The sequence below is a fragment of the Schistocerca americana genome, chromosome 2 (genome assembly GCF_021461395.2).
Source record: "Schistocerca americana isolate TAMUIC-IGC-003095 chromosome 2, iqSchAmer2.1, whole genome shotgun sequence".
NCBI classification, from domain to species: domain Eukaryota; kingdom Metazoa; phylum Arthropoda; class Insecta; order Orthoptera; family Acrididae; genus Schistocerca; species Schistocerca americana.
The window spans coordinates 788,714,155-788,739,756 of NC_060120.1; the positions used below are offsets into that span (position 1 = coordinate 788,714,155).

The 25,602-nt window shown below is 39.3% G+C and overlaps 1 protein-coding gene across 4 annotated transcripts in view; it reads right to left on the reverse strand.

Annotated features, from left to right (window-relative positions):
- Positions 1 to 25,602, reverse strand: part of LOC124595025 (interleukin-1 receptor-associated kinase 4-like) — a 126,589-nt gene that overhangs the window by 93,341 nt on the left and 7,646 nt on the right. For all 4 annotated transcript variants that reach the window (XM_047133582.1, XM_047133584.1, XM_047133583.1 and 1 more), the window contains exon 2: positions 13,823 to 13,984. In XM_047133582.1, the coding sequence (XP_046989538.1) occupies positions 13,823 to 13,984 (162 nt within the window). The remainder of the gene's footprint in view (positions 1 to 13,822; positions 13,985 to 25,602) is intronic.

The following is a 25,602-nucleotide window of genomic DNA, read 5'->3' on the forward strand; positions in this document are numbered from 1 at the left end:
CTATTAAATCTCAGTACAGGAGAGTAATAAATAAGTCAAAAATTGAGAAATTCAGGAAATTGCTCAAAGACATGAACTGCATGGATGTTCACAATACTTCTGACTCAAATGGAAAATACAAAGCATTCATTAATAAAGTTACCTTCACTTTTGAAAATTGTTTTCCCCTAAAGGTAACTCATATCACACATAAGTCAGAAAACAAACCATGGATCACACAAGGAATAAAGATGTCTTGTGGGACAAAAAGGAGACTGTAACTACTATCTAGGAAAAGCTCTGAAGTTAGAATTGTAATGCATTACAAAGAATATGGGAAAATATTGGAGCAAGTAATCCAGAAATTGTAGCAGCTTTATTACGAGAAAAAGATAATTACATCAGGCAACAAAATAAAAACTGTATGGGATATAGTGAAGACAGGCAGGTGGGACCAAGAAGGATGAGGATCAGATACCTCTAAAACTAAATTAGACTTTGGTAACAAGTACATGTAGTGTTGCAAACCTCTTAAACAAGAACTTCATTTCTGTTACTGACAGCTTGGTGTTATCAGGTTTGGTGAACAGTGCAATGGAGTATCTGAGACCAGCCTTTAAAAAAAAAAAATCAGTTAAAGGGAAATGACACTCACTGTCTCCCAAAGAAGTAGCATCCATAATAAAACCCTTAAAATCGAAGTATTCCAGTGGGTATGATAATATATCAATGAAGTTAATCAAAGAGTGCTCATGCGAGTTGAGGTCTATCTTAAGTTATTTGTGTAATCAATCTCTTATCAGCAGAACATTTCCATATTGGCTAAAATATGCTGAAGTTAAGTCTCTTTATATAAGAAGGGGAATAAAGAGATACCATAAAACTATTGACCAATTTCACTTTTGCCAGCTTTCTCAAAAATATTTGAAAAAGTTGTGTTCAAGTGTCTCCTTAAGCATCTGACTGCAAATAATATATTGTCCAAGTCACAGTCTGGATTTCTTAAGGGTTCTGATATAGAGAATGCTATTTACACTTACAGTGAGAATGTGCTTAATTCATTAGATAATACATTTAGAGGCTACTGGCATTTTCTGTGACCAGTCAAAAGCCTTTGATTGTGAACCACACATTCTCTTAAGTCAATTAGAATATTATGGTGTCATCGGCAATGCTGTGAAATGGTTCGAATCTTATCTATCTAACAGGAAACAAAGGGTGTCATTGCAAAATACCTGTGCAGTAAACAGTCAGTCTTCATCTGACTGGGAATTAATTACGTGTGGCGTTCCTCAAGGTTCCATCTTGGGTCCATTGCTTTATCTTGTGTACATTAATGACCTCTCGTCTGTTACATTGCCGTATGCTAAGTTTTTTTTTGTTTGCAGATGATACAAACATTGCAATAAGTAGCAAGTCAAATGCAGATTTAGAAATAGCTGCTAATCTTATTTTCAATGATATTAATAAATGGTTTAAAGCTAATTCACTGTCATTAGACTTTGAGAATGCAGTTCAGAACCTGTAAGAGATTTCCTTCCAGCAAGTGTATTACATATGAAGACATGCAGATCGAAGAGGTTCACAGTGTTAAATTTCTGGGATTACAACTCGATAATAAATTCAGGTGGGATGAGCATACCACAGAATTGCTGAAGTGTCTAAACAAGTCTGTATTTGCAGTGATAATGATGTTAGAGGTACGAGATATAAATATAAAAAACTTGTATACTTTGCTTACTTTAAGGTCTATTATGTCATATGGGATCATATTCTGGGACAGCTCATCAAACCGAGCAAAAGTTTTTAGGGTGCTAAAGCAAGTGAGAAGAATCATTTGTGGCGTAAATTCAAGGACATCATGTAGAAACCTGTTCAAGGAACTTTGTATTCTAACCATTGCTTCTCAGTATATTTATTCCTTGATGAAGTTTGTTGCAAGTAATACATCTCTATTTCCAACCAATAGCTCAATACATAGTATCAATACTAGGAATAAGAAAAATCTATATAAAGACCTAAAATCACTTCCGTTGGTCCAAAAACAAGGGCCAGTATTCAGGAACACACATTTTCAATTTCCAGCAACCATCAAAAACTTGGTTTCAGATAAAGCACAGTTTAAACAGAGTTTGAAAAACTTTTTGATAGGCAACTCCTTCTACCCTATAGATCAATATCTTAACAGAGACTGTTAAGCCAGCTTAAGTAAAAATGTCTGTTAGATTTCAGTTTTGACAGCACTTGAACACAACAATCAAGATTAGGTATTTTGTGCATGATAAATTTATTGATAGTGCATAACAATGTTTCATTCTGACAGCACGTTAATTATGTAAATATTAGCTGATTATCAGCTGTTCCAGTTGACTGCACTGTATTCACCTATTTCGACAATCTCCTGACAAATGATCAGGGTAGTAAGTATTATAGTCAAATTTTTATGTTTTTATGTTATACTCTCTGACATGTTACACACCCACAAGAATCATCTCATTTTTTGGGTCTATGGAATGAAAACTGAATCTAATATAATCACTAAAGATTATCCATCGAATGGAAACATTCCACCTCCTCAGCAACAAGGAAGTACAAGACCATTCTGTCATGGTGCTCACACCCACTGTGTTTTGGGACATACAAGGGATCATACTGATGAAATGCTAGCCTCACAGTGAGGCTGTGAATGCCACGTCACATTGCACCACTCTGTGGGAACTCTAACAACTCATTCACTACAAAAAACATGGCCTCCTGACAAAGGGAATGATTCTTCTGGATGACAATGCCCATCATCAAACAGTCAGACAAATGCAGGAGCTGTTACAAACATTTCATCTGGAACACTTGGAACACCCACCCTACTGTCTTGACTTGCCCCATCCCCTTCCCCCACTTAATTTCACCTTTTCGTGCCCCTCAAATCTAAAATGATCAGGCAACGTGATGGTCTATCAATTAGAAATAATCTTATTATTTTGAACAATGGAAAATCCAGGATGGAATGTAACAATACCAGAGAAGGAAAGTTGCTACTCACCATACAGCGGAGATGCTGAGTCGCAATACGCACAACAAAAAGATGCACACAATTGTAGCTTTCGGCCATTAAGGCCTTTGTCAGCAGTAGACATACATACACAGTTCTTTGACACTGCAGATGTGTGTGCAAGTTGCATTTGCACGAGTGTGTGTGTGCGTGTGTATATGTATGTCTACTGCTGACAAAGGCCTTAATGGCCGAAAGCTACAATTGTGTGAATCTTTTTGTTGCGCCTGTCACGACTCAGCATCTCCGCTGTATGGTAAGTAGCAACTTTCCTTCTCTGGTATTGTCTTATTATTTTGAGATACTTTATTACTGTCTAATGTCAGGCTTACCATATCTCTGGGGATATCATTTCATGACACTATCAAAAATGTTTCCTACTCCTACTGAAATGACAGAACAGGTACCTGCCATATCAAAAGAACAGGTGGGTCCCTCTCATCCAGAGGTCTGAATGGCCTGCCCTTACTCCTAACGTGCCTTCTCTTTCCAACATGAGGACGGAACTAACAGTTCCGAAAGAAAGAATAGTTTCTTATACTTATGTACGTACCTATTGTCGGTACTAAGAATTTTGCTTCCTGAAGTAAGTCCTGGCCAGCTATTCTGTATCTAATTTTAGACAACACATACCTTGCCAGTGAATAAGCGTGGCTATAACAGTAGTATAAAATTAATATGATCTGCGTGGCACTTACAGTTTAACGATTTTATAACTTAAATTCACTTGGTCATTTTCCAAATCCAAAGTCATCTTCTTTGACACTTAACTCCACCTCACTGGAGCCCATATCCAAGCCCGAGTCCAAATAAAATCAACCAATACCAAAGCTTGACAGCTGCCACCTCTTTCATATAAAATGCTCCTTCCCCTACACCCCAGGCATTCATGGCAAAAGAATCTATTCCATCATCAAATCTCTCAACACTATCAACAATCCCTCCCAGACTTTCCTCTCCTGCAACTACCCCATAGGCCTTATCCACAAACCAATCTCCAAGGCAGTACCTTTTCACACCCTACAATCACATGGCTTGAACTTCCAAACAAAACTTTGGTGCATTGCTGCCTCCCCCCTTTCCCTGATATCCTACCCACACCATTCACTGATGTCTTCTGCAACATCAGTAACATCATTCACAGACCACTAACATTACACTGCAATTAATCCTGCTGTAAAATCTGCCCCCAAGAACCCACTTGCTGCCACCTGCTCTGGCGCCATGTTTGGACGTACAGGGTGAATATGTAGTGAAATAAATTTCAGTAAGTTACATTGATTATTCTTCCTCAGGGGACACTGCCTTCAGTAGCACTGTCCATGCGGGCGAGGAGGTTTGCGTGCTCTGGATCCTGAGGGCTATGCCGGCGGTAGCTTAGCTACCAGCAGGGCCACCCATGCCAGATTGGCTGAGAGGGAGGAGCCAGTTGAAGTGTGTCCCACAATGGCCCACTGGTCCTTTTCACCTATACCAAGCTTATCCTTACCCTGGCCTTTTCCTGCCATCTAAAATCTACTCTTAGGTGTAGGGAAGCCAGCCACCCTAAGGGAGTAAACCCTTAAAAGAAAATCGGGCAACTCTGGAGGCTCTTAGGTGGCAGCCCCACCACCAGACTAGGGAGCTGTGGGCCAATCACCGGCACTCCCAAAAACAAATGATTAAAGAGACAGCAGAAAAGAACAGCCAGACGGACTCAAATATGACGACCTTTGGCATGAAAAGGACAACGAAAATAAGTTTCTGGAATACTAGAACATTGAGAGAAGCCAGAAAACTGAAACATGTTATAAAGGAGATGATGAGTTACAGGTTGGACATTCTCAGACTTAGTGAGGTGTGATGGATAGATTTTGGAGAAATCCAAACACAAGATGGATACACCTTTTTATACTCTGGAACCGCTGGAGACGATGCAGAGCACAGAAATGGAGTTGGACTTTTGTTAATCAAAGGAGCAAAAAAGAGCCTTACGGAATGGAAAGCAGTTTCAGAAATACTACTGACAGCATATTTTAAGACAAACATTCGAAATGTCACAGTCATCCAATGCTATGCTCCTACAGAAACCTCAGATACTGAACAGAAAAAAAGAGTTTTACCTCTCCTTAAGTGACACCACTAAAAGTACCAGTAAGAGAGACATCTTGATTATTATGGGAGACGTAAATGCAAAAGTCGGAAAGAACAATGAAGGCCTAGAGCATGTAAAGGGAGTCCATGGAATCAGAGAAATGAATGACGATGGGGATATGTTTTCAAATTTCTGTGCCAGTCACGATTTGGTGATTGAAGGTACATTACTCACACACAAGAATTGCCATAACGTTACATGGGTATCACCTGGTCACAGAACGGAAAACCAAATTGATCATATAGTGCTAAGCAAAAAATTTAGAAAGTCACTGATGAACATGAGAAATAAACGTAGGGCTGATGTTGGCAGTGATCACCACCTTATTGTTGCAAATTTTAGACTAAAAATCATTGCTACAAATAGAAAGTTTGAACAACAGAACAAAAAATATGATGTGGGAAAACTTAGAATAACAGCAAAACAAGAAGCTTTCTGTGTTGAGCTAAGGAACTGCTACGAGGCACTCCAAGAAGCACAGGAAAATGATGAAAACAATGTTGATGATACATGGACTCAGATGAAGGACATCTACTGCAATGTGAGCAAACAGGTCCTTGGCTTTAAAAACCATTTGAAGAAAGATTGGATCATACATGGAATTTGATCAGCTGTAGGAAGGAGATTCAGGCAAGATTAAATATGAGTAAAACAAGACAGCAGAAAACTCGAATGCAAGCTGAGTAAGCAGCTACTGACTCTCATATAAAGAGGAGTGTGAGGAATGATAAGAGAAAGTGGATGGATGAGCAAGTTCTGAGAGGAGAGAGAGCTGCAGCAATGGGTGGCACAAAAGAACCGTACCGCATCACTAGAATGTTGTCCAAAAAAGGTATCAACAAGAACAGACCTGTGAAAGGCAAGGAGGGTCGACTGTTAATGACGGAAGAAGACCAACTTAGAAGATGGAGAGAACATTTTTCTGAAGTCTTAAACAGAGTGCAACCTGAAGAGAGGGAGAGGCAATGGAATTTTTCAGATGCCAGTCACAGAATCAATGTAAGCACACCAACTAAGACTGAAATTAAAATAGCTCTCAAACAGATAAAGAACGGGAAGGTTCCAGGAATGGATAATATTGCACCTGAGGTGTTAAAAGCAGACACTGACACCACCATAAATCTACCGCATCCATTGTTTGAGAAGATATGGTCAGAAGAGAAAATACCAGAGGATTGGAAAGAAGGGCTGATTATTAAGTTGCCAAAGAAAGGGGATACTACCAACAGTAATAACTGGCGAGGCATCACCCTCCTATCTGTACCAAGTAAAGTACTCTATAGACTGATGCTAAATCATATCAAGGACTCAGTCGAGGCACAACTGAGAAAAAAGCAAGTTGAGTGTACAGAGCACAGAAGTTGTGTCAATCTCATCAACACATTGCATATAATACTTGAGCAGAGTGCAGCGTGGCAGAACACACTCTACCTTACATTTATTGATTTTGAAAAGGCATTTGACTCTTAATAGGCTAGTTATGTGGCATGCCTTGGAAGAGTATGGTATACCATCAAAGATAATCAATATTATTAAAGCCATGTATGATGGATATGAACGTAGGGTGCTACACAATGCCCAACTTACTGAATCTATCCAAACAAATGCTGGGGTGAGGCAGGGATGTATTCTGTCACCTACCTTATTCTTGTTGGTACTGGACAGTGTAATGAAAAGAGTTGTTGAGGGTAGGAGAAGAGATATTCAGTGAGGAATGCAAGACAGGCTTGAAAACCTCGACTTTGCTGACGATATCTGTCTGCTCTCACAAAGATTGCGCAACAAAGAAGAAAAGTTGGAAAGACTGAAAGAGGAAGCAGAAATTGCAGGTCTTACAATATATGTTCAGAAAACTAAGGAAATGAGAATGCGATCTAAAAAACAAGCAAAGCTAACAGTGTATGGAAAAGAATTGGAACAAGTAGACTCTTGTATATCTAGGCAGTACCGTCTGTAAAGATGGAGGGACCGAGGAGGATGTAAAGAGTCAGATATGGAAGGCAAATGGAGCCTTTGTACAACTGTACCCTGTCTGCCATAACAAGAACATCTCGAGACAAACCAAGCTGCGCTTGTTCAATAACAACATAAAGTCAGTCCTCCTGTATAGTTGCGAAACATGGAAGGTAACAAACATGACTGTGAACCAGCTGCAAGTCTTCATAAACTGGCGTCTTCGGCAAATTATAAATGTGAGGTGGCCAGATGTTATATCAAATGATGAATTGTGGGAGATGACGAACCAGCAATCAATCTGTGAACAAATAAAGGAAAGAAAATGGAGGTTGATTGGTCACATAATACGCAAACAACAAGGAGCTGTTGAAAAGGCAGCACTGGATTGGAACCCACAAGGTACACTTAGACGTGCCCGCCCAAAAAATATATGGAAATTAACAGTGGAAGAAGACGCTCTGAAAGCTGGTAAAACATGGAGTGAAATGAAATGTTTGTCTGCCAACAGAAACAGATGGAAGGTCTTTACTGCTGCCCTATGGAACAACAGGACATAAGCAAAGTCACATTGACTATTATTGCCTCAATCCAGTTGTGTAACAACATGCTGACTGCAAGGTATGTATCACCAAATGCCTATTATGAAAAAAATAGATGCCTATTATGAAAAAAACAGCCATGCAGACTCTATATTCTACTGATAATCAAAACACCACAGCCCTATAAAAACATATTTTTACCTCTGCATAAAAAGTTCTCGGTTTACTTGCCGCACAGATTCGGATAAAATCCCGAGTTTCAATGACTACCTCCATCATCTTTGTCAGAGGTAAAACTGTCAGTTTTACCCCTGACGAAGATGATGGAGGTAATCATCGAAAGCTCGGGATTTTATTCAAATTTGATGCAGGAAGTAAACTGAGAACTTTTTATGCAAGGACTCCATCACGAAAGACTTCATAGTCATATTTTTACCTCTGGCTGCAAGCATGAGGAGATGGGAGCTTGCCCTGCAACATATCCTTTTATCCCAAAATCCTCCTCAAGTTAACCTCCGTTAACATACTAACATATAATCCCCGTCCATTGTTTTCAATAATTATGATCATGTTATTTTTATTTATTATGTCTTATTTAATTATTTTCTTTACTGCTTGTTGCTTCTTTGCCTTTTTTCTCACCTCCCCCACACAAGTCACATTTTCTTCTTAGTTCTTACTTGCCCTATTAATTTCATTTTTCATCCTTTTATTCCATCTTTACTTCTCACTCTGTTCTCATAATCACCGGATTGAAGCTGGCACAGTGTGTGCCAAGATACTTGCTCTGACCTCCTACTCTCTCTGATATCTCTTCCTCCTCCATTTTCCCAATCCTTCTCATCCAAAAGATAGTGTGCTTTCTGGTACTTTTGTAAGTATCTATTGGCACTGGCCAGCCATACTGTCTCATAATTTTAGCGAACTTATACCTACTTAATCAGTGGGTAAAAATGCCAAAACATTAGGCAGCAATACACAAGCGTACAGACAGTGGTAGTATCGCGTACGCAAGGTATAAAAGAGCAGTGCATTGGCAGAGTTGTCATTTGTACGAGGTGATTCATGTGAAAAGATTTCTGAAATGATTATAGCCACATGACATGAATTAACAGACTTTTACCACAAAATGGTAGTCATATAATGTATACATTGAAGAGCCAAAGGAACTGGTACACCTCCCTAGTGTCGTGCAACGCCCACTTGAGCACACAGAAGTGCTGCAACATGATGGGGCGTGGACTTGATTAATGCCTGAAGTAGTGCTGGAGGGAACTGACACCACGAATCCTGCAGGGCTGTCCATAAATCATAAGAGTACGAGTGAGTGGAGTTCTCTTCTGAACAGCACTTTGTAAGGCATACCACATATCCTCAATAATGTTCATGTCTGGGGAGTTTGGTGGCCAGCAAAAGTGTTTAAACTCATATGAGTGTTTCTGAAGCCATTCAGGATGTGTGGGGTGTTGCTTTGTCCTGCTGGAATTGCTCAAGTCCATCAAAATGCACAATGGACCTGAATGGATGCAGGTGATCAGACAAGATGTTTACATATGTGTCACCTGTCGGAGTTTTTATTTATTTATTTATTTATATACTTGTTCCATAGATCTGTACATGTGAGCAAGTCACTCAGATGTGGAACGTGTCAATGTACATAATAAAATACATAGAATAAAGACATTGTTATAGTATTAATAACAGTGCACAAAAGTCATACTTATTAGCTTAAAAACTAGTCAACATAAATGTGAAGATAGCAGTTTCATATTCAGGGCATTATTGCATCTATTTTAACCTTGAACAGTAATCAAAACTTCCCACTTTGGGATTAAAAGTGACCCAAAAATGGAAATGAGAAAAAAAGGAATTTTTACATTAGGGCATTATTACGTTAGTTTAACAGTAAACAGTGTCAAAAAATTTAAAAACATCTTTCCAATCTGGGTTTTACTTATTTCTCTGAAAGAATTCCTCTAGTGAATAAAGTGAGGTCTCAGGTAAATAATTTTTCAAGCTACATTTAAATACTGATGTACTACTCCTTATACTTTTGATGCTGTTGGGTAGGGAATTGAAAATTTTCGTTCCAGTGTACTTTACCCCTTTCTAAATAAGTGTCAAGTTCTTTAACTCACAGTGGAAATCCTCTTTTCTTCTGGTGTTATGTTCATGATGTAGGCAATTCATTTCATACAGAGTGGGGTTATTTATTATGAAGCACATCAGTGAATATATGTACTGAGATGTTGCTGTCAGTATTTCAAGTCATTTAAAAAGATTTCAACATGAGGTTCGTGGGGGTACACCACAAATGATTCTTAATGCTCTTTTTTGTGCTGTGAGGATTTTCTTTGCGGCAGGTGTATTGCCCCAGAAGAGGATGCCATAACACATGACTGAATGAAAATAGCCAAAGTAAGCTGACTTTGAGATGGTAATGTCATTGAAGCGTGACAAAATTCGTAAAGCAAATGTTGCCGACGTCAGCCGTTTTAGTGTTTGTAGAACGTGATGTTCCCAGTTCAGCTTACTGTCCACGTATACGTCTAGGAATTTTGATAAGTACACTTGCTTTATCATCTGATCATTCTGTGTGATAACTATTTCTTTTGGGTTTTTGTGGGTTGTCTGGAACTGGATAAAATTGGTTTTTTTCAGGTTTATTGAAAGGGAGTTAATACTAAACCAACCCAGAACTTCTTTAAGGATATCATTGACCTCGGATTCTAAGTCAGTAGTTGACACATTATCCACCACAATGCTCGTATCATCAGCGAACATTGTAAATTTACACTTCTTATTGATGGATAAAGGCAGGTCATTAACATATATGAGGAACAGCAAGGGCCCAAGCACTGATCCCTGTGGCACTCCATGCTGCACAATTCCCCACTCAGAGTCCACTATATATTGTGATACACTATCTGAAACATCTAGAATAATCTTCTGCATCCTATTTTCGAGGTACGATTTTAACCAGTTCCCTACAGGTCCTGTAATTCCATAATTACAGGCCTTCTTGAAGAGTATCTGGTGATCTACACAGTCAAACGCCTTTGATAGGTCGGATAAGACACCAATTGGCAGCCTCTTGCTGTTTATAGACTCTAGAACATCATTTGTGAATGAGAAAACTGCGTTATCTATTGAAACTCCCTTTTGAAAACCAAACTGCTGACTGTTAATGATGTTCAGGTCACCAAGGTGTGCCACAATCCTGTTGTACAGAGCTTTTTCCAGGACTTTTGAAAATGTTGTTAATAGAGAGAGAGAGGGCAGTAGTTTGACACATTTGTAGCATCCCCTGCTTTGTACAGGGGCCTGACAACAGAGTATTTCATTCTGTCTGGAAACACTCCTTGTTGCATGGATGTGTTGCAGATGTGAGGCAAAACTTTGGTCACTTCACTACAGCAAGCCTTCAACAGCTTGCTTGAAATATCGTCGATACCAGCAGAATGTTTATTTTTCAAAGACTGTATGATTTTTTTGATTTCATTGGCAGTAATGGGAAGCACACTTATTTGACTGAAAGGTTCTGGAAAATTATTTTTCATTATACAGGCAGCTTTATCTACAGAACCATGGCAACCTATCTGTGATGGGACAGTTAAAAAATGTTGGTTAAAGATTTCAGCAATTTCCTCACTATTAGTTATCTCTGAGTTGTCAACAGTTAAAACAATATTTTTGTCTTTGGTGTAGTTTACAGTCCCCGTTTCTCTCTTTATCACATTCCAGATTGTTTTAATTTTATTATCTAGGCATGTTATGGGCCCCGTATCACTGCAACTGCACATGCCCCACACCTTTACAGAGCCTCCACCAGCTTGAACAGCTCCCTGCTGACGTGCAGGATCCATGGGTTCATGAAATTGTCTCCATACCCCTCCATTCACTCGATACAATTTGAAATGAGAGTTGTCCAACCAGGCAATGTGTTTCCAGTCATCCACAGTCCAATGTCAGTAATGACAGATTCAGGTGAGGCATAAACCTTTGTGTTGTGCAGTCATCAAGGATATACGAGTGGGCTTTCAGCTTTGAGAGCCCATATCGAGGATGTTTAGTTGAAGGGTTCACACGCTGACATTTGTTGATAGCCCAGCATTGAAATCTGCAGCAGTCTGTGAAAGGGTTTTATTTCTGTCATGTTGAACGATTCTCTTCAGTTGTCATTGGTCCCATTCTTGCAGAATCATTTTCAGGCTATAGCAATGTCTGAGATTTTATGTTTTACCCGATTTCTGATATTCATGGTACACTTGTGAAAGGTTTGTAAGGGAAAATCCCCACTTCCCCTCAGAGATGCTGAGTCCCATCACTCGTGCACCAACTATTGCACCACACTCAAACTCATCTAAATCTTGATAACCTGCCGTTGTAGCAGCAGTAACTGATCTAACAACTGCGCCAGACACTTGTCTTATATAGGCACTGCCGAATGCACCCCCGTGTTCTGCTGTTTACATTATCTCTCTATTTGAATATGCATGCCTATACCAGTTTCTTTGGCACTTCAGTGTGTCCTAACACATGTGTTATGACAGTATGGCAAAATTTGGCGTTAATGGGCTATGGCAGCAGATGAATGACGTGAGTGCCTTTGCTAACTGCACGACATTGCCTGCAGTGTCTCTCCTGGGCTTGTGACCATATCAGTTGGACTCTAGATGACTGGAAAACCATGGCCCAGTCAGATGAGCACCAATTTCGATAGGTAAGAGCTGATGGCTGGGTTCAAGTTTAATGAAGACCCCATGCAGCCATGGACCAAATCTGTCAACAACAAGGCACTGTGCAAGCTGGCGGTGGCTCCATAATGGTGTGGGCTGTGTTTACATGGAATGGACTACATCCTCTGGTACAAATGAACTGACTACTGACTGGAAATTGTTATGTTAGCCTACCTTGAGACCTTCTGCAGCCATTCATGGACCGTATTCCCAAACAACAATGGAATTTTTATGGATGACAATGCATCATGTTACCAGGTCACAATTGCTTGCGGCTGGTTTGAAGAACATTCTGGACAATTCAAATGGATGACTTGGCCACCCAGATCGACTAACATAAATCACGCCAAAAATCATTTATGGGACATAATCAAGAGGTCAGTTTGTGCATGAGCTCCTGGACTGGTAATACTGTCCCAGTTATGGATGGCTATAGAGGCATCATGGCTCAATATTTATTCAGGGGACTTCCAACAACTTGTTGAGTCAACGCCACACTGAGTTCCTGCACTACATCAGGCAAAAGAAGGTCTGACACAATATTAGGATGTCTCCCATGATTTTTGTTACTTCAGTGTAAAATAATCTTACAACAGTACTGACATAAGACACTGTAGAGTGTCAAAGGACAGTAATATCAGAAACAAAGTAAAGCAGAAATGCATACCCAGCATGAAATAAATAGACGTAGAGGGAGGGAGGGAGGGAGGGAGGGAGGGAGGGAGGGAGGGAGAGAGAGGGAGGGTAAACAAGAAAGCAGCGGCTCAGTACTAACTGCCAAAAAGCATGGCCATAATCTTTAGATTCCTTACCTGCAACTTCTGACTGAGCAAGGCATTGAGAGCTAAGCAATAAAGAAAGAGGATAGGGGATTCATATGTAAGAACTCTATGCTGACACACAGCAGACTGGCAACAAAGAGTTATCTCATATCCTCAAAACAATTACTGACATAAAATAGTACTAAGATTACAACTGCCTTGGTGGCATTAAAGAAATGAGGCTGATTAATAATGGCACCTGTAAGATATAATAAGAAGAAAAACAAAGACGAGCAAATAAATGAACTTGGACCAATAATAAGAGAACAGGAGGTAACAAAAAAGAAATACTGAAGGTTTTCAAAAAATACCTTGACTTTATGATACCATATTAGTTTTCTTTTCTGAGGCAAGGAGTTCATGGAACAGGAACAAATATCTGTTGTTATTTCACTGAACTCTCTGATTTACAAAGTTTCTATAATGTTTTTAATAAAATTGAAAATAAAACTGACATAAATAAATGCTTTCTTATATGGAAGTGTACATGAAGAATCCTTGCAAAGAGATTGAAATTCCTGAACTTCCAGTCATCTCCTTTCCACAATAAAAAGACTTAAATAGATGAATCAGTTATACCATTTGCTGTGCAATAAATTACTCACTTTACATGTTCCACTTTGTATTTCATCTCAGATGTATCAGATCCAGTTTTAGGAATAATGGCCATGAGCTGCTTCCATGCTTCACCATATTCGAGTATCTGAACAAGACGAAATAAAGCTTGAGGAGGCAACTTTCTGATTTCCAGTTCAGCAGGTAGAGATCTGAAATAAAAGATACGGCCATTCTTTACTTATTTATTTATTCATTTGAGGAAACAATTTAATTTTTGGCTATGTGGACAATAGCTAAAAGATCAGTTCAACTAACATCTTCCTAAATATCCACAGTTGTCAGAAAGTTAAATGTACAAGAGCTGTAGACAATACTGTCAACACCATCACGTGATCTTGACTTACTTTCAATGTACTAATATTGTCTTTTGGTTTGCCATTGCACTTAAACATTCCTGGAAGTGCTTTGGTTCATCAATGTGCCCGTGACTGTTGTAGTAATGAGACAATCCATCATCACAATGAAGATTACAATCTTACAAAAACCACAAACTGTCCCCAACATCACAGTTGGTGTATGTGGGCAGTAGGTGCAAATGAGCCAGGGTACATAGAACAGGTGTTTCTATTCTCATGACAAGGTACGTTGTTCACAGGAGTGGACGAAAATAAAATTTACTGATAAAGGTGAAAGGGTAGTAAAGAGTAAATGATCATTAGCACAAAAATGACTATTGAATTTAATAATAGTTTTGTGAATTCAGTGCCAAAGAAAGCAATGCAAAGGGAACTGCATAAACAAACTTTTGAGAGTAGAAATGCTGTTTTCAAACTTATGTAAACTGAAGTAATGAAAAGCTTTTGTAAACTGAAGTAATGAAAAGCAGCAGCTTCAGTGGTGTAAGGAGCTCTAAATCTCAACCACTGACTGAAGTAAACCTTTCTTGTAGTTGTCTGGTTCTAGTTTTAGGTTGTTACTCATTTAAAGATTAAAAGCAGTCTTGATCACAACTTTTTATTTTTATTGGAGTGACCGGTTTCGATTCTATTTAAGAACCATCTTCAGACTCCACAACGGTAGGTGGACTCCGTGAAGTAAGTTGTGCCGACTTTTGACGCTGAAGCAGTTATTCCATGCGAAACCGGTCACTCGAATAAAAATAAAAAGTTGCGATCAAAACTGTTTTTAATCTTTAAATTTTTATTTTAAAAGATCGCTGATAATGTTTTCAAAAATTTTACTCATTGTTAACTTGTTTACATATCTGTTCCCTAATGCAAACATGTTTGTTTATGAAGAACACAATCTTGAACAGAATTACCTCCTCAATGGCAACCAGCATGTTTTTCGACAACATCGATCATGTGATACCCAACTTGCACTTTTCTCGCATGACATACTGAAAGCTTTGCATCAAGGCACCCAAGTAGATGCAATAGTTCTTGATTTCCACAAAACATTTGACTCAGTACTGCACCTATGTTTATTGTTGAAAGTACTATCATATGAGGTACTGAGTGAAATTTGTGACAGACAATATTAATAGTAAAATCAGGCTTTTTGCAGATGATGCAGTTATCTATATCTATATCTAAGAAAAGCTGCATAAATATTCAGACAGATCTTGATAAGAATTCAACATGATGCAGAGATTGGCAACTCGCTCTAAATGTTCAGAAATATAAAATTTTGCACTTCACAAAATGAAAAAACATAGTATCTTATGACTATTATATTAATGAGACACTGCTGGAATTGGCCAACTCATGTAAGTACCTGGGTGTGACACATTGTAGGGATATGAAATGGAATGATCACATAGGTACAGTCATAGATAAAGCAGGTGGTAGACTTCAGTTTATTGGTAGAATACTGGGGAAGAGCAATCAGTCTATGAAAGAGATTGCTTACAAATTACTCATGCGACCCATCCTAGAATATTGCTCAAGTGTGTGGGACCCCTAACGGATAAGATTAACTGGGGATATGGAACATATACAGAGAAGGGCAGCACGAATGGTCACAGGTTTGTTTCATCCATGGGAGAGTCACAGAGATACTGAAGGAATTGAAATGGCAGACTCTAGAAGACAGATGTAGACTATCTTGAGAAAGTCTATTAACAAAATTTCAAGAACCAGCTTTAAATGATTACTCTAGGGATATACTACAGCCCCCTACATATCGCTCACACAGGGATCACGAGGATAAGGTTAGAATAATTACTGCATGCACTGAGGCATACAAACAATCGTTCTTCCCACGCTCCATACGTGACTGGAACAAGAAAAAACCCTAATAACTGGTACAATGGGATGTACCCTCTGCCATGCACCTCATGGTGGTTTGCAGAGTATAGATATAGAAGTAGCTGTACATTAATTACAAAATCTGGAAGTCTTCTTAAGATGGCAGAACCAGGTGGGAGTTTGATAGTGATTTGGCCAGACATATAGTGATTTTCGGTGGATACATAGTCACAATGGAAGGAAAGGTAACTGGTACAGTCTTTCAAGATTTTTGATGACTTTTTAATCAAATGCATTGTTCCAAAAGGGAACAGCATATTTCCAGATGATTAAGCACCAGCTGACACAGAAATGTTGCTGAATGGTTTAAAAATATGAAAATGAAATGACATTTCCCCTGGTCACAGCAACCACCAGGTAAGTGTGTTATTAAGCTACTGTGGCTATAGTAGTGAAATTAAGGACTTATTACTCTCATCTAACATTTCTTAAGGAATTAAAATGTTTCCTCTGCAGCGAATGCTGTAAAATCGCATCATCTCTGTTCAGGGTTTATAAATATCAAATTCCACTAGGTTTAAGGTTACTTTGGGCGATAAAGGTGGCTTTCCATGGCATTAAAAGTGCGTACACATCGTTCTGTCCAGTCCTTGTACCCACTATCATCACTCCAAAAATAAATTCTCTTTTACACAACTTTATTAGGACGCACTAAATAAACTCTCAGTAAACAATAGCTACATCAAGGGCGTACTATATTAATCCAAATAAGTGTGACTAAGGATTTTGTTTGCATTATTATAGATTAGTACAGACTGCATCAGACATGGGCTTAACTATATGAAATGTTCATGTTATTCTCAGTAACAAGGAGACAGTGACACATCTTTGTAGTGAAGGAAACTACAAATTCTGGCCCGCAATGAGGCATGGGTTTATCACTACATGTCAGAAAACTAGGGAATGAAGCCGAGGAAAAGAAGAGACAGTGCCCTTGTCAAGACTAGAACTCTCCTGTTAGTAGAGAAAGTGGTAGTGACAGGCTTTTGTGATTCAAAAGGTGCACTGCTCATTGAATTCCTTCCTTATAGAAAAACAAGGAATTTGACACACTATTGAAAGCTGTTGGTAAAGTGAAAGCTGTTTACTTCAACAACCAACGTCAGCAACTGATTCATAACATTACATTTTTTCATGACAAATAAGGAGCAGCAGTTACAATGACTGACAACTCCATGAAATACGTTGGACGCCTCTTGAAAATCCTCCTCACAATTCTGATTTAATCCACGTTTGGGCAAAAGGTGTTAGGAAATAAAAATTTACTGAGAACAAAGCATTTGAGTGAATTGTATGTAATTCACTGTGAGTGCCCTCCTCTTATTATTCTGGTGGAAAGCATCAAGAAATTGTCTACTCAGTTGCAATTGGATTCTGGGATACTATGTAGATCATAATAACTGTTTGTGTACAAGCATCTGCAAACATTTTTCTGTGTTTAACCAGTTCCAGTAGCAAGTTATACATTATGCAACTTTTAATGCTGTCCCAATGTTTCATACTTTCAGGTTACCACTTTGTAAGGAGTGACAACACAATTTAATTTTTACATGTGGAAACACACTCATGAGCAACTGAAATGTACAGAGTTGTTTTGATGGCATGAGGAAACAAACAAACAAAAACACACAAATCCTTTTAGTGTCAAGCCCCTGCTGAACTGGAAATCAGAAAGTTGCCTCCTCAAGCTTTATTTCGCCTTGTTCAGATACTCGAATATGGTGAAGCATGGAAGCAGCTCATGGTAAAGTGAACATGGATACTCTTAACTTCATGAAGTAGCACAGCTCGATCACTCACATGACATGGATGTAAACTGATATCCACAGCAGTAGATAGCACAGCATAAGACAGTGACACTTTACTTCATATTTTGATCTCTTTGCATCTCTTACTCAGCAAACTGCACAGTTCACTTTTGCTAGAAATCAGTTTGATTTCTGAAAGCATACAGAAGGTTACTGTTCAATGGTGTAGGTTTTTAAGGACTTGGCATTTCTTTCTGGCAGGAAAATTAAAGAGACCTTCAGAGAAAAGAGAACCACTTGTATCAATATCAAGAGCTCAGATGGAAACCCAGTTCTAAGCAAAGAAGGGAAAGCAGAAACGTGGAAGGAGTATATAGAGGGTCTATACAAGGGCGATGTACTTGAGGACAATATTATGGAAATGGAAGAGGATGTTGATGAAGATGAAATAGGAGATATAATACTGCATGAAGAGTTTAACAGAGCACTGAAAGACCTGAGTCGAAACAAGGCCCCGGGAGTAGACAACATTCCATTAGAACTACTGACAGCCTTGGGAGAGCCAGTCCTGACGAAACTCTACCATCTGGTGAGCAAGATGTATGAAACAGGCGAAATACCCTCAGATTTCAAGAAGAATGTAATAATTCCAATCCCAAAGAAAGCAGGTGTTGACAAATGTGAAAATTACCGAACTATCAGTTTAATAAGTCACGACTGCAAAATACTAACGCGGATTCTTTACAGACGAATGGAAAAACTAGTAGAAGACGACCTCGGGGAAGATCAGTTTGGATTCCGTAGAAATGTTGGAACATGTGAGGCAATACTGACCCTACGACTTATCTTAGAAGCTAGATTAAGGAAAGGCAAACCTACGTTTCTAGCATTTGTAGACTTGGAGAAAGCTTTTGACAATGTTGACTGGAATACGCTCTTTCAAATTCTGAAGGTGGCAGGGGTAAAATACAGGGAGCGAAAGGCTATTTACAACTTGTACAGAAACCAGATGGCAGTTATAAGAGTCGAGGGACATCAAAGGGAAGCAGTGGTTGGGAAGGGAGTGAGACAGGGTCGTAGTCTCTCCCCGATGTTAGTCAATCTGTATATTGAGCAAGCAGTGAAGGAAACAAAAGAAAAATTCGGAGTAGGAATTAAAATCCATGGAGAAGAAATAAAAACTTTGAGGTTCGCCGATGACATTGTAATTCTGTCAGAGACAGCAAAGGACTTGGAAGAGCAGCTGAATGGAATGGATAGTGTCTTGAAACGAGGGTATAAGATGAACATCAACAAAAGCAAAACGAGGATAATGGAATGTAGTCGAATTAAGTCGGGTGATGCTGAGGGAATTAGATTAGGAAATGAGATACTTAAAGTAGTAAAGGAATTTTGCTATTTGGAAGCAAAATAACTGATGATGGTCAAAGTAGAGAGGATATAAAATGTAGACTGGCAATGGCAAGGAAAGCGTTTCTGAAGAAGAGAAATTTGTTGACATCTAGTATAGATTTAAGTGTCAGGAAGTCATTTCTGAAAGTGTTTGTATGGAGTGTAGCCCTGTATGAAAGTGAAACATGGACGGTAAATAGTTTGGACAAGAAGAGAATAGAAGCTTTTGAAATGTGATGATACAGAAGAATGCTGAAGATTAGATGGGTAGATCACATAACTAATGAGGAAGTATTGAATAGGATTGGGGAGAAGAGAAGTTTGTGGCACAACTTGACTAGAAGAAGGGATCGGTTGGTAGGACATGTGTTGAGGCATCAAGGGATCACCAATTTAGTTTTGGAGGGCAGCGTGGAGGGTAAAAATCGGAGGGAGACCAAGAGATGAATACACTAAGCAGATTCAGAAGGATGTAGGTTGCAGTAGGTACTGGGAGATGAAGAAGCTTGCACAGGATAGAGTAGCATGGACAGCTGCATCAAACCGGTCTCAGGGCTGAAGACCACAACAACAACAACAACAACTGATAATTCTCTCATTGGACTGTCACACATTAAAGGTTATGACCACCAGCCATGTGAAGGAATAGGAAATGATTATTTTGTGATCATCTACTGTAATAGCACTCTGTATGTGTCAGTGAATACACTACGGCCATAAAAGTAGCAATGATGTCCTTGAGAGTACAACCTTCAAGCTACAGAACAAGCCTTATTAAAGCTATTGGATCAGTAGACAGAAAAGACAAACTCACTTTACCAGTAGCTCAGACAGCCATCTCAATCACTGAAACATCAGCATATTTCGGCCAGCCCACCCAGCATCATTCCAGTCATTTATTAACATGAAGTGAAGACTAGGATACATATGTTCACTGCCTCCATCAACATTAGGTCACATGCAAGGTATCAGACATCAAGTACAAGCAAACTTTGTTTATCAGCTGGGTTAAGTCCAAAATACCCCAGTTGTATACTTTGTTTGTATGGAAAGATGTCCGCCCCCGGTAACTGAGTGGTCAGCGCGACAGAATGTCAATCCTAAGGGCCCGGGTTTGATCCCTGGCTGGGCCGGAGATTTTCTCCGTTCAGGGACTGTATGTTGTGTTGTCCTAATCATCATCATTTCATTCCCATCGACACGCAAGTTGCCGAAGTGGCGTCAAATTGAAAGACTTGCACCAGGCGAACTGTCTGCCTGACGGGAGGCCCTAGTCATACGACATTAATAATTATTATTATTATGGAAAGATGTTGTCACCATGTCATTTGAGGAACTTACAACAGTCAAAGAATTCTTATAGTGTCAGCCTGTTTGAAATTTCAACAATACCAAAAGCTATGCGAGCGGTCATATGCTGCATGAGTTGCTGATATTGACAGCCTTAACCAAAGATAGTTTACATTTGATAACATAACACGGAAGCACATGCCAAAACATTTATTTGGGTTGTAGACATTTGCATCTCACCATATGACCAATATGATTCATTAAAGCTTTTAGATTTCACAGTGCAAGAAGTGTTACAAGTCATACAATCATTCAAAATTCTGCAGACTGACGAATGCACGTTAGCTCTTACAGAAGTAGCTCATATCACTTGACAGCAACAGTGTTGTTTGCTTAGACTGTATGAAAACTGTTTAAATTACATGAGGAGCTCAACTGTTTCCACTGAAAATAAAAACGTTGAAACTGCAGACAAGGACAAGTTGCTATTATTTGTCTCCACTCTTGGCCACTGAAAGCACAACTAAGTACATAAATATCATTAGACCACAGAAACTAGAGCCATATGCACCATTATGACAATTTTTAAATCTAAGCATAGGTTCACATTTTGTACAGGGTGACAATTATTGAAATATATGAAAAAAAGGGTAAATCAGTTACAAACGACAGCATGCACACACTTTATTCAACATGTTAACGTCACTACACATATTCAGATTTAGGTTATGATATGTTCAATATGCATCCCATCATTGGTGATGATGTAGCGCAGATGAAATTCAAAATTCTGCATGACCCCCAGAAGTATCGGAACATCAATGCTGTTCATGACCTCCTGAATGGCTGTTTTCAGTTCAGTGATGGTTTTGGGGTTATTCCTGTGCAATTTGTCATTAATATAGCCCCACAAAAGGAGTCACATGTGTTCAGAGCCGGAGAATATGGCAGTCAATTGAGGGCCTGGCCAGTGGCCTCTGGGTACCCCGGAGCCAGAATGTGGTGCTTCTCCAGGACATTAAAACACTCCCCTGCTTCAATTGGGCCAGCTCCATTTTGCATGAACATCTTGTTGAAATCAGTGTCACTCTGGACAATGGAGAAGAAATCACCTTCCAAAACCTTCATGTACTGTTCGGTAGTCACCATGCCATCAAGAAATATTGTCCCTTTTTGCTGTCAGACACAGCTGAGCAAAATCTTGATAGTGAGTACGCCTGCCCTCATGTTTCCATGCAGTCCATCATCATACCATTGTCACATCCGAATGCTCCATAAATCTGGATATAGCATGATTCGATCACCTGGCAAACGGAAACCTGTAATGATGCCCCTTTCAAACTGTCTGGTGCTGACACACTATATCGCACGAGTATGTGTCATCTCCGTGTCCACAGTGATCACACAACATCTGACTGTTCATAACCCTTATATACAATACCATGCCTGGTAACAACACAAACAACACTAATGCACTCTGGTGGTTGTTTTACCTGTCACACAGAATTGCAACTCTAAAGCCCCAATCATTTACATACCTGCTGATGGTATGTTCATGTACGAAGTTACATCGACACCTGACCACATCATCTGTGACAGGCAGCGAGAGAGAGAAAGGGAGAGGGAGAGGGGGGGAGAGAGGGGGGAGAGAGAGAGAGAGAGAGAGAGAGAGAGAGAGAGAGAGAGAGAGAGAGAGAGAGAGAGAGAGACGGGGGGAAGGGGGGGCATTGTGGACACCTGTTAATAAAATTGAATCTTCACTTATGTATGGCCTACTCACAGTCTGTCTGGAAGTGTGTTCCTATTGCCGTTCAGCAATCCAGTATGACATTCAGGAAAGATTAAATCTTATTGGCTGGGGGGTTAGTAGGAGGAGATAAGCTGAATGGTTCAAAAAACTGGGCTGCCTTAAGATGTGATGCACACTACAGCCATGGTCAACATAGCATTTGGTCTCTTATATTACAAATGAATCCCCTTCAGACTTGCAATAACACCAATGTTCTTCCAATAGTATTTAGAGGAACAGACAAGCTCAGTACCATCAAGTGTCAACAACTTGAAGCAATATTGTTATTATATGTACTTATCAACTGGAGTATCTAGTGAACTTGTGCCTTTTGTATCAAAAACTAAGAGCAGAGACATGCTCTAACCTTTAAAGAGGTAAATTCTTCAATGCAAAGCTGATACATTTGCAATAGTGAAAACTGCTCAGGAGAACTGAATAATTCCTAGTGCCTCAGAGTTACAATATTTAATAGAGAATAAATTACTAAGTAATAGTAATTTCCAACATGACATCAATTTCTCATCCGCTAAATCATTTCCAAAAGAAAGAGCTGTAGTCTTACAATAACAGACCATGACTTGCAACAAAGTTAAAAAAAAATACAACTGTAAGAACATCTCAGAATGGCTCAACACCTCATGTAGTTCATGCGTAGTCAGCCATTTAATTTTGCCTGCAGACACATTATCTAACAGTGTAGGTACCAAATCACCACAGTAGAACTCAGTTGATGTTAAATACCAGTTTCTTACACATCTAAAGGAAGAACTCAGTTGATGTTAAATACCAGTTTCTTACACATCTAAAGGAGCTTGAATAAAGTATGATATATAGTTATGCAGTCACATCTGTATATCCTGATACACTAATTCACTGGTGGTCCATGGAAAAATTGCTCTAAGCAGCTTGGTTTTCCTTGCAAATGTATCATCAGCAAACATAACTATAAAAATATCTAAATAAACATCCTTTTCATGCAATGAAAACCAAACAAGTTAGCAAATTTTGCCCTAGGCCACTAGTGAAGCAGATTCTCATAATATACAGGTATAACTGGTTCACCAAATGATAACTGAAAGCCTCATCTGAACTTTTCAAACCCTGACATTGGTACGTCCACTCCAAAATACTTATTGGAAATAAGAACCTGAAATATGGAAAGTCAACAGACTTATTTATAAAATATGCATCATTCACTGTTACTATGTAAGATGTGAAACCATTCTGAATTTGTAAAAATAGACCTAGTGTATTAAGTAATTTAAGTACTCTTATACTCACAAATGTCCTCAGTTTCAAAGAGGAATAATGTTACAAAAAAAACGAGATGACACAACAGAAAAAATCATGTTTTCCTGATTTAGTCCCACCGTCTTTTCTGTCACCTTAGTGTCATAATAACATATAGTATATTCATATAAAAACGACAAATTATGGCATTTAGACTGCAAAGACAGTGTAAGAAGCAATGTAAGCAAGTAAAACATTTGTTTTTGTACAGGGCAATTCCACAAAACCAAAAAATTACTGTACCTAAAATAAAAAGAAAGAGCCTTAGTTACAAACGCAAAAAACGAAGTTATATCTGTAGATTGCTGCTGTTACCTGGCCACCAGCTAAATAGGGTAGGTATAAGATTGAGTATTTGTTTCCTTAACATCACTATGAAAACAATCAATTTTTGCCAAATAATTAAACTGGACAGATAAAAAATCTACTCACCAAGTGGCAGCAGAACACACACGTAAAAGGGACTGTGGACCCTTCTTCAGGCAGATGGGTTGAAGGGGAAGGAAGAGGAGTGAATGACAAGGACTGGAGAGGTCTAGGAAAAGTGGTAGATTTCGGGGAGCTGTTCTAGATGTGGTGAGCGAGATTTCAGACAAAATAGATCACATTTCAGGGCATGATTTTATGGAGTCATGACCCTGAGAAGTAGCTGGTTAATACATCCCAGACCAGAATAATACTGAGTCACCAGAGGTGTACTAGGAAGTTGTTTTTTGGAGAGATCAGCAGTATCAGGACAGCTTTTTCTTGCCCTCCGAATCTCCGCGAAGTTCTTGTGAGACCCTTCTCTATGGCTCCTACCCCCTGTGACCATTCCTGCTGCAAGACTTGCCCTAAGCACCCTCCTACCACCACCTATAGCAGCCCTGTAACTGGCAAAACATATACTATTAAAGGGAGAGCCACCTGTGAAACGACATGTCATATACCACCTGTTGTGTAAACACTGTTCGGCCTTTTACATCAGCATGACTACCACCAAATTATCAATTAGGATGAACGGGCATAGGCAGAAGGGGTATATAGCAAGACACAATATCCTGTTGCAGAGCATGCAACTTGACAATCACAACATCGGTGCCTGTTTCACCACACGCACCATCTGGATTCTTCCTCCAGACAGCAGTTTCTCAGAACTCTGCAGGTTGGAAGTAGTGCTACAACATGTCCTTGGTTCTCGCCACCCACCAGGCCTTAATTTATGTTAATTTCTTCCGTCTCAGCATTTCTTCACAGTAACTAGTCTTACTTCACTCCGTTTTAGTTTCTACATCTTTCAATTTCTTACCCGTCTATTTTTCACCACCTCTGTTATGTGCATTGCACTTAGCTTTTCACTCTTATTAACTAATGTATGATGTTTAAACAGTAATCTCTGTCCGGCATATTACCCTGCCTTCCACCTTTAAGCTCTCTGGTTTTCAAATCTGGTCCGATTCAGTCCCCAAAAATCCCATGCAGTAAGTCTCCCCTGACCTGCAGTTCTGGGCGACTTTCCCGAAATATACCCTTTTTGTAGACCTCTCCAGTCCTTTTCATTCACCCTTCTTCTTTCCCCCTCAACCCTTCTGCCTGAAGAAGGCGCCACCGGCTCTGAAAGCGGTGGGTGGGGGAAGGTTGCATATGGTTTTTGTCCAATACCATGGTGGTGCGGCCTGCGCATATGAGCTTGCTGTTTGTACCTCCAGACTCTGTACTAACATTGTTTTCTGGAGCTCATATTGCGCAAAGAGAGCTTTTTCCTGAATTTTGGTATGTTCCATCATAACACAGAATGTTTTTGTCGAGGCTGCACACCACATAATAAGTTTTTTTCATTTATTTTCACTTTATTTGATATGAACCACTCCTTGGTCTTTCTGAATAGCAAATCTGATTCCAGGATTGCCTGTGTGTAATTATTTTCTTTGGCAATTTGAGTAGTGTCAGCAGCAAATTGTAGTGTGTGACTATCCTGGCTTAGATCAAGAAATCTAGCATGACTTCTGCGGACAAGCAATTGTTTA